This window comes from Lepeophtheirus salmonis, chromosome 4 (genome assembly GCF_016086655.4).
Source record: "Lepeophtheirus salmonis chromosome 4, UVic_Lsal_1.4, whole genome shotgun sequence".
Classification (NCBI taxonomy): domain Eukaryota; kingdom Metazoa; phylum Arthropoda; class Copepoda; order Siphonostomatoida; family Caligidae; genus Lepeophtheirus; species Lepeophtheirus salmonis.
Window position 1 is genome coordinate 21,208,345 of NC_052134.2, and position 15,597 is coordinate 21,223,941.

The window sequence follows — 15,597 nt, forward strand, 5'->3', positions numbered from 1 at the left end:
AAAAAATTGTACAATTTAGACACATCATAGAGATTTTCACTGACGTAATAAACTGCATCATGATGGCAATTTGACTTCTTGGTGGCTCATAGTTTATATTTTTACAGCATAAAGTGGACAAATTTAATATATCTTGAAGAAACTTGATAAAATATATGTGTATATAGGGACATCTGCAGAGGGTGGCATGTATCCAATCTTTTATAAGCAAAAAAAGGCTGTTGTACCGAGTGGTTCATTAAAATCTGAACACTTTGAATTTTAAACTTCCAACAAGATATAATTTATTAATTAAAAATATAATTTTATCAAAATTAATACAATGAATAGATGTGTGTCTGAGCTCCCATAGTCATTAATGTAGCCTTCCTTAGCGGCAATGATAGCTTCCAGGGGAGGGCAGAAGGGCTGCCCCCTCCCGCGTAGTCTTGTGTCATGGTGTCTCAGTGCTGGCTGACAGATGCTTTGAGGGGCCTGGGTGTTTGGATGACGGACACTGCTGGCCTTCCCCTCGACATAAATCAAAAAGGTGTTGACGAGGAGGTTCGCATTAAGGTTGTAGGGGGCCAAAAGAGTCTTGTAACAAAGGAGATGGGTTTCTTTCATTACTGGTTTCAAAAGTGGCCTCTCCACCCTCACATGGATTTTCCACCCACTTTTTTGATAGCTCTCCGGACAGTCTTGTGTAAAACGATGATATCTCTTGCATGGGCTTGAGGGGATTGGGCTGGTTTTTTTAAAACTCTTCCGCGTCCCGTTTGGCATTTTTGACAGATCCCTTCTTCCTCTTCAAGGTGTCAGACTTGCTGACGGTGTAAACAGTGTTCCTGCAGACGGCCAGGCGCTTCGAGTGCACGAATGGAAATTCGTCGATCACGTTCAAGTATCATTTTCTCGACTTGAACGTGAGCTAGAGAGCTCAAGTTTGCTTTGTTTTGTAACTAATTGTTTTTTCCTTAACCTTAATTAGTTATTGAATTAGTAATTGTTCAGATTTCAATGTACTACCCGGTAAAAAATAACTTAGGCTCAATAAACTTCGAAATACTACCCAGAGCTCCAAAAGACTTGAATGAAGGCCTTGTTTCTTCTTCCAGGTACCTTAAACAGCTCTTTTGTCAGATATCTTTAGTTTTAACATTGAAATTTAGACAAAATCAAAGTAATAGGCTGTGAAAATACCTATAAAAAGGCAAGATTTGTATAATTAATTTTGTTTTGGATCGATTATATACAAGAAAAGTAAGATAATTAGAGAAATATATCTTATCCTTGCAATTATAATATATACAATGTAGTTAATTTGTAGTTAATAAAGTAAATAAGAATTTATAATGATTTAATAACATATTTTAATACAAACTAGGGTCTTTTCCTTATATAATAAAATTTGGCGTTAAAGAGATAGATTTTGATGGATTGTAAGGATTAAAGTCATTTTATCTGTTTCTCCCCCCAGAATTAATCCCAATTTAATCAATTAAAAACCTTTACAATATATATCTAAGGGGAAAGAAGTAGTAAAATCGATAGCTGACAATGAAATATAGTGTAAATTTGTATTTAATTGATGAGGTTCCGCCGAGAAATAAATACCTTTAATTCTGAATCATCTTATTTTTTCCATTTTAGTTTATGTTATAGAATAAGGGGCTTTCCTTCATTTTGGAGGAAAGGAATCAGGTATACATAGATTATCCCTCTTGTCTTATCTGAAACATTTACAAACTATGGAATCTAATCGTGTGTATCACGATTCACTTAACTCTGAGAAAAAAGAAAAATCCAAACTAAGAAAGTCTTTAATTGTGCTCATTGTACAAGAGCTTCGCTCTGAAGGTTTTTTTGATGCTGCGGACTCAATTGAAGCTCAGGGTAACTATCAATTAATATCTTTGTACTAAATAATACCCGGTGTTTATGTCAAATATTCGCCGGCTATCATGCCACCTAACTTATCAAAGTTGCTGTTGATATATTGAGGGATTTCGATGTTTATATTCCAGATTGGTAAGTTACTCAAAATAGTTACATGGAAATTAGTACATTAGGTTAAGGTCTGGATGGATAGGGGACAACAATTCTTGGAAATTGTGTTGTAGTTCTTGTCCTAGAGTGATGTCTGAATCTTTTTGCCTATAAAGTTTGACTCCTGTTTCTAAACTCAGGGTCTTCCCACAGTCACCCATATGTTGTGGTGTCTTTCTACCAGGGTCTAAATAAACTCTGTCTTACTTCTTTATCTCCTTGGTGTCCTCCTGGTCCTTTGCCTTTCTCTCAGTCACCTTTGAGAGCCTTTGGTGCCCAAGAGAGTCTTTCTAATGTTTCATATGGTTCTCATGGGAAAGCCGGTAAATATCGATATCAAAATTAGTATCCATATTAATCTTCACCGCGGTGTGTCTGCATTAGTCATTGAACTCCAACAAGCTCCATTGTAAATTCACTGATCGATGTAAAAATTAAAGTTAAGATATGTAATTGTCTCTTTATATTACTCTACCTCAAATTGGGGAACCACTTTAGTAATTTGAGAGTTATGCGATCATTGTGAAAACGAACATTTGGTCTAAACACTCTGTTAGAGAGTTGCTAATATTATCATTTTCGGTATTTATTTCTAGCATCATGGGGAGTGGACGAAATGGAGCCTTGTGACAATATTGATCTCTCTATTATTTTGTCGGATTTCATATCCTATTATCAGGTTTGAACCTTTTATCTGTTCATCACATAGTTAATCATGGCAATGCAGAACAATGGAAGATTCTTCTAAAGAAAACTAATCACGCTTGTTCTAATCATTAGGTTCGATTTGATAAAAGACCCCAACTATGTCGTCCCAGAAAAGTTAATGCAGGAGTAAAAAAACTTCCGATTTCCAAAAGGCAGCCGAAAAAAATCTTAGAAAAGACATGTAGTGATCAAGTACCCCCTCCAACTGAACTTCTTTTCCCCAACGACCTTAACGTACCTAAATCCCTCCTTAAGAATGATGAATTGAGAGATCTTGCTCATTTAATTTCTAGTGACCAAATGATTTGCGCAAATAAAAGTATTGATTGGACTGATGTCATTGGACATGAGGATGTTAAAACAACTCTAGAAGAATCCATTATTTGTCCCTTGATAAATCCAGAGGTGAGTATCTACTTTTGTTTGAAATAATAATAAAACTAAGATCCTCTTTTTACACCCTGTCCGAGATTTCCGATGACTTTTTTTTTAATAAATGTACCAAATGTCCGGTTTTATGATTTTTATCAGGATCCTCTTTTTGGAAATAAAAATATTGTTATCCCAGTCAAAAGCCTAAGAGACGATTTAATATTCCCTAATACTTTGGGAAATAACAATATTCATTGTATATTCGGCCAAGTGACATATACATAGTATATTCAGCATGTCGGTATCCTTTTAGATCATGCAGCCTTTCATATGAAAAGAAATAGAAAAATGCCCAAAATTAGATAGTAGTTATTAGTGTTGAGACTCGTTCCATGACATATTTTTTTTTTTTGGGTTTAGTCTTTAGTGATTTTTTCTAGACCGATTTTTTCGTGCAGACCGCGGTTTCAGACTGTGGGTCAATTTTTTTCGGTCTCACATTGTAGACTGATTTTGACTCGGTCTCACTTTATGGATCGATTTTGTTTCGGTCTCATATATTATGAGAGACTATTTTTTTTCTAGATCAACTGTCATTCATTTTTTTCTAAAAAAAAAATCTCAAAAGTACACGATAAGATTTAGAACAAATACTGTATACATATAAGAGACAACAGGATCTAAATTAATCCGGGTTATCTCTGTTTAAGCTTCGTATAACGTCGATGTACTTAAAAAACATCTGATGTTATTCTATAAACAATTTATTTTGTCTAATCGGTCTAGATTTTTTTGGAAAAAAATTAGAAAAATTATATGTTTTAAATTTCAAAAATTTAATTTTTGGGAAATTTTTTCAAAAATCCATAGCTAATCACAAAAAATTGAAATTTTAGGGAAAAAATTCAAATATTAAATTTTTTGCTCTTCGGCGTAATTTGGCCGAATGATAACTTTTTTTAAAATTCCTTATTTTTTGAAAAGAAAGGCTAGAAACCCTCCAGCCAATCCCTTGCGCATGCCCCTGCAACGCAAACGTTAAGAAACATGTTAAAAAATGTATATTTATGTTCGAATGATAATTAAATTTTAAATGAGATAATTAAATTTATTTTTTATCAGACATCCTACATACTTGGAATTTTTTTATATACAAAGACAATATAATAATTGAACAAGCATCAAACTTTTGCAAAAAAACAACAAAAAAAACCTATTATTTTATATAAAAATAAATACGCATTCTATTTATATTTCAAAAAAAAAGTTATTACAATTGTATTTTGTATACAAATATTCACTCAAAATTTGAATGCCCCCCTTCCAAAAATATCTTACTTCTCGTCAGACAGCCCAGAAAATATTTTAATAATACTATTATCTTAATTATGTATCTCCACACAGCTCTTAATTATGCTATTAAATATACATTTTCTATAATAGGCATTTAACTCAATCCCCAAATCCACCGGTGTTCTCTTATTTGGCCCACCAGGAACAGGAAAAACCCTTTTGGTTCGAGCGTTATCATCTAAACTAAAGGGATTTGCTCATTTTCTTAATCTGAAAGTATCCTCTTTTGCAAGCAAATGGCGTGGCGAATCAGAGAAGTTAATGAAAGTGATTTTCGAACTTGCCCGATTTAATTCACCTTGCGTGATATTTATGGATGAAGCTGATGCAATTATAGGGGATCGAGGATCGCTTCATGAGCATGAAGCATCTAGAAGGTATACAATATAACATAAGAAGATAAACTAAATCTTTAAGTTCCATATAGAGGGGCGTCCGCAAGATCTAGCTCCAAAAATTAAAGAATTGTTCCTTTTTTTTGGTAAAAATGAAAAAAAAATTACGCGAAAATAGGGATAATAATTTTTTTTTGTTTTAATAGTATTAGATTTTTGAAATTTATTTTAAAAATTTCATATTTGAGATTTTTTTCCATACAAAAATTAATTTTTTTGTGAATAGTTATAGATTTTTTAAATATTTTTTTCAAAAAAATTAATATTTGAAATTTTTAATGAATAGCTAGGAATTTTGAAAAAAAAAAATGAAAAAAATTCCAAAAACCAAGTCTAACCAATGAAAAAGATTTCTATGATATTGATGTCGAGAGACTGGATACTCCATTACCTTCTTCTTGAGACACTATTTTGATACAATAATCGTATGTTATGGGCATTATCGTGCTAGAAGACGTATTACACGACCCATTTTCAATATCTTACCCTGATAAGATTTGAAAGATTGGTAATGCGATGCAACTGAGCTACATGGAAATATAAGGTTATACCATGACGCTATTCTGATTTTTTTTTTTTTTTTTTTACATTAAATCCGTTTTTTAACAGTGGTGTCAAAGACACTGTTACTATTAATCATATAATTTCTAGTATTATATTGTGTTAATATACCGTTGTTATACTCTTTGACGTCAAAACCTGTCCGTCTTGCCCTGCAGTCGGTACAGTAAATCAAATTGAAAATTATAGCAAGACCGATTACATGATGGCGTAACCTTTTATTTCGATTAACATTGGGTATACCAAACAATATAGAAATTTAAAGATGTTTGAAAAAGTAAAATTTTGTCGAAAATGTCAAATTAAATATCGTTAACTACATCAATCAAAATATTGTAATTCAAACAAAATAATAGTATTATGTACTTTACTTAGATCAAAAGCAGAATTTCTCATTCAAATGGATGGACTTCAGAATGACGGAGATATAATTATCATTGCCTCAACTAATTTACCATGGAGTCTTGATCCTGCTGTATTACGACGCTTTCCTGAACAATGTTATGTTGGACTCCTTCATAATGACAATGATCGGAAGGAATTAATTACCAAAAATATTTTCTCAAAGGACAAATCCTTAACTCTGGAAGACGTTTCAGATTTTGCCAAAAACTCAAAAGGACTTTCTGGATCTGATATAGTCAATGTTCTTTTATCCTGTCAAAAAAGTCAAATTGCTCAAAAATTAATTCATGGAAAGGGATATTATAAAAGAGGAGATTTGAAGACTGAGATTCTTAAAAAAATTGAAAAGCAAAGGAGTCAAAGTGAATTGGAAAATAAATACAAAAAATGGATGATGGATTTCAAATAGGTGGTGTTCATGGACCTATAACAAATATTGCTTGATGTAAATGTCTTCAGTATTGACAGCCATAACGTAAATTTTTAATATATTGTTGTTTTTTATACGACTTTATAAAAATAATATTTTATTTTTTTTGCTACTTTTGATGTAATGGACAGAGATTCAAATAACATTAAATGCAAGCAAGTTAAATAAAAAGAAACTCAAAATTAATGTGGTAACACTTACAATTTGAATAATGTTTGAAAGGAGACCAACTATAAGATTAAGGAATGAAGCACAAATTCCACTTTGTATCTAGCAATGATATAGACAGAAATTACTATTATGTGGATCCTCAATTCTAATCCGAGGATCCACAAGAACTTACACTGAAGGTTGTGGCCGGTTCAGGTTCAGCTCAGTTTGGTAAAAGGTACTTAAAACAAGGAGCATCGCTAGAAAATTTGTGCCAACGATAGATACAAATAGGGCCGCAGGTACCTTATATGTAGAGTGCGTGGTATGCCAAGCTCCAGCAACTATTTTTCAAAGTGGGAGCTGTGAGGAGAGGCTAGGGGGCGGGGGATGGTCCAGGAAGATGGAGAATTGAGGATTGCTTTCATTCTAACACATACATAATAGACATGTTTCGTATAAGAGGGCCTCAGCTAAAAATGATTTAGTGTAGAGAATGGGGGTTGGCATAGTAAAGTTTGGGAAACCCTGGCTTAAGAAATATTATAGTTATCATATTATAGGATCCCGACAAACTTAGTAGCAGGCCTGGATCCATAATCTACCCCACCCCTTCCCTTTTTTATTTACACCTTCGGGTGTCTAAAACCACATTTCCAGATCCATAAGAAGTCCTTAGCTATTTGAAACTCAGATACGACTTTATCAACCTGGCGATGTGCAACAATTATTGAAAAAATCTGTAATTCCACAAAAAAAAACCTCAGAAAATCGACTTATTGATTAAAGATAATTTATTTTTTATTATATATATTATATTTTCTTCCTATATATTCTATATAGGAAGAAACGCACAAGAACTGAGATTACGGCCTCGGTTCAACTTTGTGGGTTCCGGTTCAGCGGTTGAAGGAAAAGAACTGCTTGAAACGCTACACAGATAAGGTCACAACCTTGCTTACATTTATAACTCCACAAAAAATCCTCAGAGTTACACTTCATCTTTCAAACACTAGTGATTATTGTATATACATTGGTTTCTCTTCAAGAATGAAATAATAATGATTTCAACTTTGACAAATGAAGAATTATATTCCGGTAACAACTAAAAAAAGAGTCCAATCTTCAAATTTCATATTTTTGTAACCTGTGTGAAGGATATTGTTACTTATTAGTAAGGAAAATTGTGTTTATTTTGGGCATGTTAAAAAAAAAACCAAACATCAAAATGGTAGTTCTAACAATTTGAAATTGTTTTTGGAGGAGTGTAGCTTAGCTCTCATGATGTTTCATTAGATCAGCTTTCAAGGAGCCTTGACAATGGAGAGGGGGGGGGAGAACGAAATAAACAAGGATATAGTTAAGAATTACTCCGATTTCGATCCTCAATTGTACTCTGAGTCCAACAAGGACTTACACTTTTAACTCCGCAACAAATCCTCAGGATTACGCTCCATCTTTTATCAGCACACACGAATGTTCAATCAGGTTTTGAATAATTAATTGAACATAATACAAAAGGAAATTCCCTCCTTAGAAATTAAATAATAAAGACAACGGCTGAGGATAAGAAAATTCACTCTTGAGTTTGCCAACTCCAAAAAACAAACAAAAACGAGAAGCTAAAAAAACCCAAATTTTCATCACTAGATATTACTTTATTGTAAGTAAGTTGTTACCTTAGTCTATCCGGCAACCTTAACCCAACAAAGAAAAAGAAAAAAAGGCAAAAAATCAGCTGGTAGTTAGCCAGATCTTCTCAACTATGGAGCTCTTCACAAATAATATTTGTTTGGCATTTTTGACAGCTTAACAAGATCTCATTCCAACAATGTTTAGAACACTGATAAGAGAGAAATGAGTGGAAAAGTCCATAGCTAATTAGATTTTTTTATTTTGATAGTAGTGACCTAACACCAGAGTGAAGATACTGTAAAATTAATATTTGTGTTGTGAGCTAAAACAAAAAAAAATCTTTAGCAAAATTTAAGAGGAAAAACCCAATTATTTTTTTACATCGTATATATATACATACAACTCAATATTTCATAGACTTATTTCAGACCATGATTATATAGCTTGTACTCAAATGTGTGGTATGAAATAAGCTACTACTCAATAATAATGTTAACTATAGTTTAGAACCTTCATTTGATATATGAGCCTTAATCAAATACATAACATCTATTAATGTATAATACTTTCATTGTGACGGTGCATTTTGATTACTTTAATTTGGAATTTGCAGTGCTTGCAAAGGATGAATCATAATAATTTGGTGACACAATTTGTGGAAGGAAAATAATTCCAAATTACTTTTCTGTTGACGAATCACATTTCAATTTTGGAGTATTGTAAAAAAAGAATAGCCCGAAACAATGGGAGGGAAAATTTGAGTTAAATTAGTTTATATTTTTTCTTTCTTTCTGACAGAAAATTAATTAATTATAACAAATACTATTAATTTTTTATAGTAAAAACATTACTATGGATTAGAAGCTAAATGCATCATTAGGCAGACGATGGCTTGTATGGAGGGGGAGCAGGTTTGTATGGCTTGGGCTCATATTTGGGATAGACAGGAGTACCTTCGTACTTGACATCCGCAACATATCCAGAGTATTCATCTACAGTGTAGGAAACAGTTTGAATACGACCATCAGGGAGCGCAACGGTATAGGATCCGGACACGATATTTCCATCTGCAGTTTCTGAAGCCTTGAAGTTGGCTCCAGAGTATTCGTCATTTACTCCATATTGGAATGCGTAGGGCTTGGGGGATTCATCATAGACGATGGGCTTGTATGCTGGTGCTGAAACTGTTTTGTAAGGTGGCGGAGGAGGAAGGTTATCCGCGAGAGCAGATGCAAATAGAGCCACTGCGACAACAAGGATGGATCGGAACATTTCTTTTTGAAATGATTTTTGGTTCTAAAAGAGATAGTAGATAACTGATGTTGAAATTATATTTCGAGAATCAATTTATACTCTTTCATGCCTTCTTCTTTGTATAAATCCATCTGCGTACGCTTTAACATGCGTATGCGTAATTAATGAGCGTATTATTACATCATCATTGACATGAAATTTAAATACCACGGCTTGGTATTTTCTAAAGAAAAAATACGTACTTGTAATTGACTATTGTACTTCAATCTTGGATTAAGTAATTCATTAGGATTCAAAGTAATGTGAGTTAGGCACGTATCACATCATTACTTACATTCTATATTTAAAGCTTTTTTTAAAAAAAGATACAGAGGAAAACAACCCCAAAATCAGATCAATAGTCTAAAAATGATAATTACCCTTGAGGGTTTTTAATAATCTTTTTTTTAAATTATAAAATGCTTAAAAAGGAAAAAAATTAACGAACAATGAATATTTCTTTTCAAATTGTGACACAAAAAAACATATTTTGAGAACATTCTTTCCTTTTTTGACAAAAAAACACGAAATGACAATAAGATTTCTATAAACTTCCTTGTCTAAACTGTATTTTCCAACCTTTCCCTCTAAAAAGATACAAAAAAAAGTTCCAAAAACTATAAGATATGAGTAAACTAAAAAAAAAAAAAAATCAATATCCGGAAAATGGCGCAAATGTATTTAGTAAGGAAACTATTACTAAACAATAATAAATGGAAGGTGGAGACATTATCCTCAGGTCTTTAAATAAATTAGAAACACACGGGTGTCCACAGGGGGTAGGGGTGGAGAGGCTGTAGCTTCCCTTAAAAAACTGTCACCATCATATTGAAGTAATGTTTTCTATAAAAAAATTTAAATGTAAAAAATGAGGTAATTCCATTTCAAAAGACTGGGCTTGTTTGAACAGATAAATTACATTTTTGAGAGTAAAAAGGGAAAGACGGTAGTTGCTTTTTCTCTTTTTTCGTATTGATTCATTCTTTATTTAATTATTGTCTCCCTTTAATAAAGAATCTATAGTTTGCCGCGTACAATTTTTACAAATAATTAATATTATTAGTGAAGTGCATAACAAATTTATCCCAACGTCTGGATTGAACTTATTTTTCCTAGGAATTCAAATTTTTCCATATTTATATTCTAACGAAACGCTTTCTGATCCTCTCTTCATATTCTGTTCAAGGGACCGCCTCTCCGATGTGCTTTACTCTGTAGATATTATCTCCTTTCATGGAAAGAATTGTGCAGAATGCCCCTTCCCATGAAGGTCTGTCATAATGACTTCTGAACTCGATAATCATTGTCAAAATGCTCAAAAATACATAAATTCCTTAAGATCTACAGAATAATCGTATACTTCCATAAGAACTAATGGGTTTCATTAAAAGATAGAATAATCGACTGAAAGCCCAAGCGAGGAACAGGAAGAGTTTTAATCCTCTATCCACTGCTCCTTCATTGAAATTTTGAAGCCCGTTTCTTATTAGGTCGACTTTGCTTCGTCTGTTACTCTAAGAAAACTATTTCATTGATAAGAGTCCTTCAATTTCTTTAATGTATGTAACACAGAAATAGCTTATATCAATCACATTGAGATCAATTCCATTTATAAGGTGGAGTTTTTGATGTATAATCTATATGGATAGTTATATCACCTAGATACTTGATTTCTTTAATAGTTGTGTACCACTTTTGGCATTGGAAAAAGAAGTGGAAGTACTTATCACTAATAAGTAAACAACCATTATGTCCCATTGGCAGAGTTTGAGATTCTTTCGTTTTAGTGGCAACATATACAAAAATCTGGGTTTGTTATTTAAGTAAAAATTTGTTATTGTATTGATTCAATCCATCTTTTTGAAGTAAGAAACTCTATTTAACTCTAGGCCTACCAGAATAAAGTCTTTATGTTCCTTTAAATATAAATAGGACTTACAAGTGTAGATTGTAAACAGTCCCATATAAATAGACAATCCTTGTTCTATTTGAATTTCCCACGTTACCTCGCTGGTAAGATATAAATTTGCATTTAATTTTATTGTCAGCTGTCGATTTTTCTCCTTTTTTTCCCCTATCAGTATTCTGAAGGTAGATTGATTGAATTGACATTAGCTCTTGTTAAAAAGTAGGTAGCAATTCCTGCAGTGGTTGAATAATCATTCCATATTTCGGAAGAATTGGCTCAATACCATCTGATTTTGAGCGTTTTGTCTGCCTCTGAGGAAAAGTTACGATAAAGATAACCACGTGTCCTACGTAAACTTAAGTCGTTGTTTTTTTTTTTTGCCTAAGAATCGACTAGGATTCGTAGTTCAAAGACTCGACCATTAATCATGGCCAAAAGATTTGTCTAACTACAAACTGATTTTGTAAATCTTTGGGGAGGGCGTGGTGGGGAAAAATTCTCAAACTGTGAGCTCAACTTGAGTCTCAAATCCTTACTAACAAATCCAAATTTTTATCGACTCCAGTTCGAGTCCTCATATTTCTTTTGATTTCATTTCAAGTCTATGGTTACATATAATATTCTTTGATTGTGAGGTCAAGTCGAGTTTCGGTCCCCACCTCTGAGAGGAGGAAAAGTTGCGAGATACAATAAAGGTACGACGTCACTAAAGACACACATGATGGATTTGCACTTTCGTTCTAGTCAATACGCTAATCCTCCTATATATAGATTAAATTTGAATTATTTTAAATAATATTATGCATGTGGTGTATATAATATGAAAGACCTTGATGATTTACAACACCTGTTAAACAAGACATTCTATCGAAATGGCCTTTTACCATAATATTTAACATCTTCTTCTCCTTAATATCCTTTACATTTTATTATATATGAATTTATAAGAAGAGTAGTATTTTTCAAGGGAAAATGGATTTGTGGAGTTGTACATCCTAAGCATTATTTAACTTACGAGTTTTGCTGTTGTTGCCTAATCAAACAGTGTTATTTTACGGGGTCCATGGAAAGTCCTGTTCAATTACCTTTATTTAATATAAATATATATAAGGTTGCAAGATATTATCCTTAAACTCTAGTTGCGTCGAAACTAGATCCAAACAAACAGTTTTGAATAAATATCAATTTTGATAACCACAATGGAAGCCAAGACAGAGGCTATAATCAAGGAGTACCTGAAGGGCAAATATCGACCAGCCATCTTGAGAAACCTGAAAAGCCTAGAAGTCAACCCAATACTCATCAAGAAAACCATTGAGAGGTACGAGGAGACTCAGCCTATTAAGGAAATACCCAGATCAGGCACACCAAGATAAAAAAGGACGCCTGGAGTATTCAAGGGAGCCAAGCCAAGGATTACAAAAAATCCCAGGTGGAACCTCAGCAAGATGGCCAATGATTTCAACATGGGTGCAATAGCAATGAGAAACCTTATCTGGGATAACTTTGGGATGTATCACTACAAATTGAAGAGGCAACAGCACCTGTCAAACAAGGTCAAGGCTAAAATATTTGAAAGAAGTAATGTCATTCTTCAGAAGCTAAGAACTGGTACGGCTCCCAACATTGTGTTCAGTGATGAGAAGATTTTCACTGTGGAACAGGCTTTTCATCCCAAAATGATCGGATTCTGTCCAAAAAAGGTGAGTTGGGTGAGAGGGATGAGTGGAAACATATTAAAAAATGAGCTTTTGATATTTTGGTCCAAACCACGGTCTGAGACAACAGGCAAATATCATTTGAAATCATGGAAGGATTTCATCACATACCGTGATTTACACATTGTTCACATATGAAATACATAAAACTTCGTATGACGTCATTGAACCAATGTCCGCAATTCGGAAACACAAATGACTCCATCAACAATTTGTCTATAAATTCGATCTAGACCAAATTTTAAATGAGTACAATCAAGGGCAACCACTCATTGTTAATTACGTCACAATTGCTAGAATTTTCAATTTAATGTATCGGACCGACTTCTGGGCAAGACAAACGGATTTTGACAAAACATGCAAGAACTCATCTACTATGACGTCAATATTAAAAACGTGGTGGAAGTCAAAAATCAGTGGTATAACCTTTTATTGCTATTAACCTTGGAATAACCGAGGTATTTTTCAACGGAAATTCACATTCCCTCACAGGTTAAGCAACATACTCATCTTGAAGGGTAGTAAATACTAAGGATTTGTTATTGTTGTTGGCACCGTAAACGGTGTTTTATTTTTATTTTCTAAAGCTGTTATCATCATAGTCTCATTATGGAGGAGATAACTTCGAAGTTTAAAGTGTAACCACGAGTGTGTGTTCTCATGAGTAACGCTTGGTCAGTTATAAGAATAAGTCCTTGTTGAATCCTCCCTATGTTCCTTGCAACGGAGTTGAACTTGTGTTTATTTCCTTCTCCTTCTAATCATTCTTCATATTGTCAGGGTTACCATGTTAATTTTCGGTTTTCTTTTTTTACTTACAAAAAATGCTTAGGATTTACAAATCTACTCATCATTCTCCTAATTTAACCTCAATTAAGGATACAAATTTTGAAAAAAAATAAAATAATAATATGAGATAGTGTTAAAAGGTCTGAGCAACTTCTAGGAGAAGCTAAGCTAAAGTATGTCATAGGAATATTAATAAAAAATAGAAGAATTGGATTGAAAAATTGCAATACGCACATAAGTGAATGCAGCTTTAGTTCAGTCTAACACAAGTTATAACTAGAGTTGCATAAAATATGAACTGCCGTTATGTTAAGAAAAAGAAATCAAAAATTATCTTGGTCATCTTGAAAAATTGGAGACTGTTTGGGAGGAGGGGTGCTTAGCTGTCATGACGTTTTATTAGATCAGCTGCAAGTAATCGTGAGAAGAAGGGAACTAACACAAATCCTACTCCCTATGCCAAGTGGTCCATTGAAATTTGAACACTTTGAGTTTTTAAACTTCAACAAGATTTGATTTATTAATTAACAATAGAATTTCAATAAAATTAATACTACAAATAGATGTGTGTCTGAGCTCTCTAAATCATTAATTTAGACGTCCTTAGTGGCAATGATGGCTTAGAGGCGGCGGCGGCGGAAGGCCTGGCATCCGCTACGGATATAGTCCTTTATCATGGGGTCAAGAGCAAGCTGAAAGTGGCTTTGAGGACCTTCTTGTTTGGATTATGGACACTGTAGGCCTTCCCCTTGACATGCCACCAAAAGGTATAGTTAAGGGGGTTGGCATTAGGCCTGTACTGGGATTCAAAAGAACCCGAAAGACTCATTTAAAATTTTCTTAAACAGAGGAGATGGGTTTTTTCATTGCTTCTTCAGCCTCACAAGGCTCTTTCCACCCACGTTTTTTATAGCTCTCTAGACAGTCTGGTGTGAAAACCCTAGATCTCTAACTCTCATGGACTTGAAAGGATTGGCCTGGGCTGTTTTCTTTAACTCCTCCGGATCCAGTTTGAACTTTTTGACGGAGCCCTTCTTCCTATACAAAGTTAAGGACTTGCTGACGGGGTAGACGATGGTCCTGGAGACGCCCAACTGTTTTAAGTGTTCGATTGGATATTCGTCGATACGTCATGTGTCATTTTCTCGACTTGTACGTAAGCTAGCGAGCTCAGGTTTGTTATGCTTTGTAACTAATTGTTCATGCTTTAATATATCAAAATATGAATCAATTTCAATCTCTCAACCATAATTAATTATTGAATTAGTAAGTGTTCCGATTTCAATGGACCACCCGGTATAGCAAAGACAAATATGCTAAAATTACTCCAATATCGATCTTCAACTCTACTCCGAGGCAAGCCAGGATTTACACTTATAACTCCCAATCAAGCCCTCATTGTTACTCCCCGTCTTTCGTGAGCATATCCATTAGCTATAACTTTATTCTTTGATGTTCTCTTCTCAATAATGGAATAATAATGATAACACTTTTAGGAAAAAAAATCATTTTTTGGATGTAAATACAAAAAGTATAACTCCTTTTCCACGTCATATTGTTTACCACTCTATAAATAACAGTCTTAAAATTTAAATGTAACTCAGATTCATTTGTGAGATACTGATAATGTGAGCTTGCTTTTGTAATGATGGGAGCCGCTGTTACTTTATATAATGCTTCTGTAAATTTGCAAGAATTTTTCTTTGATATAAATTATTAATAATAATCGTTTAACTACCTCTCGGATTATTTAATTTAATTTCATATTTGACACACATAAGGAGATCATTTCAAAGTCATCTTGATCAAATTTACGCTTATATTTCCATGCGAAATAATAGCATATGTTAA

The 15,597-nt window shown here is 33.4% G+C and overlaps 2 protein-coding genes across 2 annotated transcripts; one reads left to right on the forward strand and one right to left on the reverse strand.

Moving 5' to 3' along the window:
* The first annotated feature begins 1,608 nt into the window (after nt 1-1,608).
* On the forward strand, nt 1,609-6,438 carry LOC121115677 (katanin p60 ATPase-containing subunit A-like 2). Its single transcript, XM_040709780.2, has 5 exons — nt 1,609-1,875; nt 2,625-2,707; nt 2,809-3,141; nt 4,552-4,838; nt 5,793-6,438. The coding sequence occupies exons 1-5, from the start codon at nt 1,731-1,733 to the stop codon at nt 6,229-6,231; spliced, it is 1,287 nt and encodes a 428-aa protein (XP_040565714.1). The 5' UTR covers nt 1,609-1,730; the 3' UTR covers nt 6,232-6,438.
* A 2,355-nt stretch (nt 6,439-8,793) lies between these two features.
* LOC121116321 (cuticle protein 7-like) lies at nt 8,794-9,364 on the reverse strand. Its single transcript, XM_040710553.2, has one exon. It carries the CDS (start codon nt 9,307-9,309, stop codon nt 8,914-8,916), a length of 396 nt encoding a protein of 131 aa, XP_040566487.1. The 5' UTR covers nt 9,310-9,364; the 3' UTR covers nt 8,794-8,913.
* Between the last annotated feature and the right edge of the window lie 6,233 nt (nt 9,365-15,597).

Bases quoted from the DNA above. Each gene is read 5' to 3' on its own strand.
- LOC121116321 (XM_040710553.2), bottom strand. From the start codon at position 9,309: ATGTTCCGATCCATCCTTGTTGTCGCAGTGGCTCTATTTGCATCTGCT.
- LOC121115677 (XM_040709780.2), top strand. From the start codon at position 1,731: ATGGAATCTAATCGTGTGTATCACGATTCACTTAACTCTGAGAAAAAA. The intron at 1,876-2,624 runs GTAACTATCAAT...ATTTATTTCTAG, and splicing joins GGACTCAATTGAAGCTCAGG to CATCATGGGGAGTGGACGAA. The intron at 2,708-2,808 runs GTTTGAACCTTT...TCTAATCATTAG, and splicing joins ATTTCATATCCTATTATCAG to GTTCGATTTGATAAAAGACC.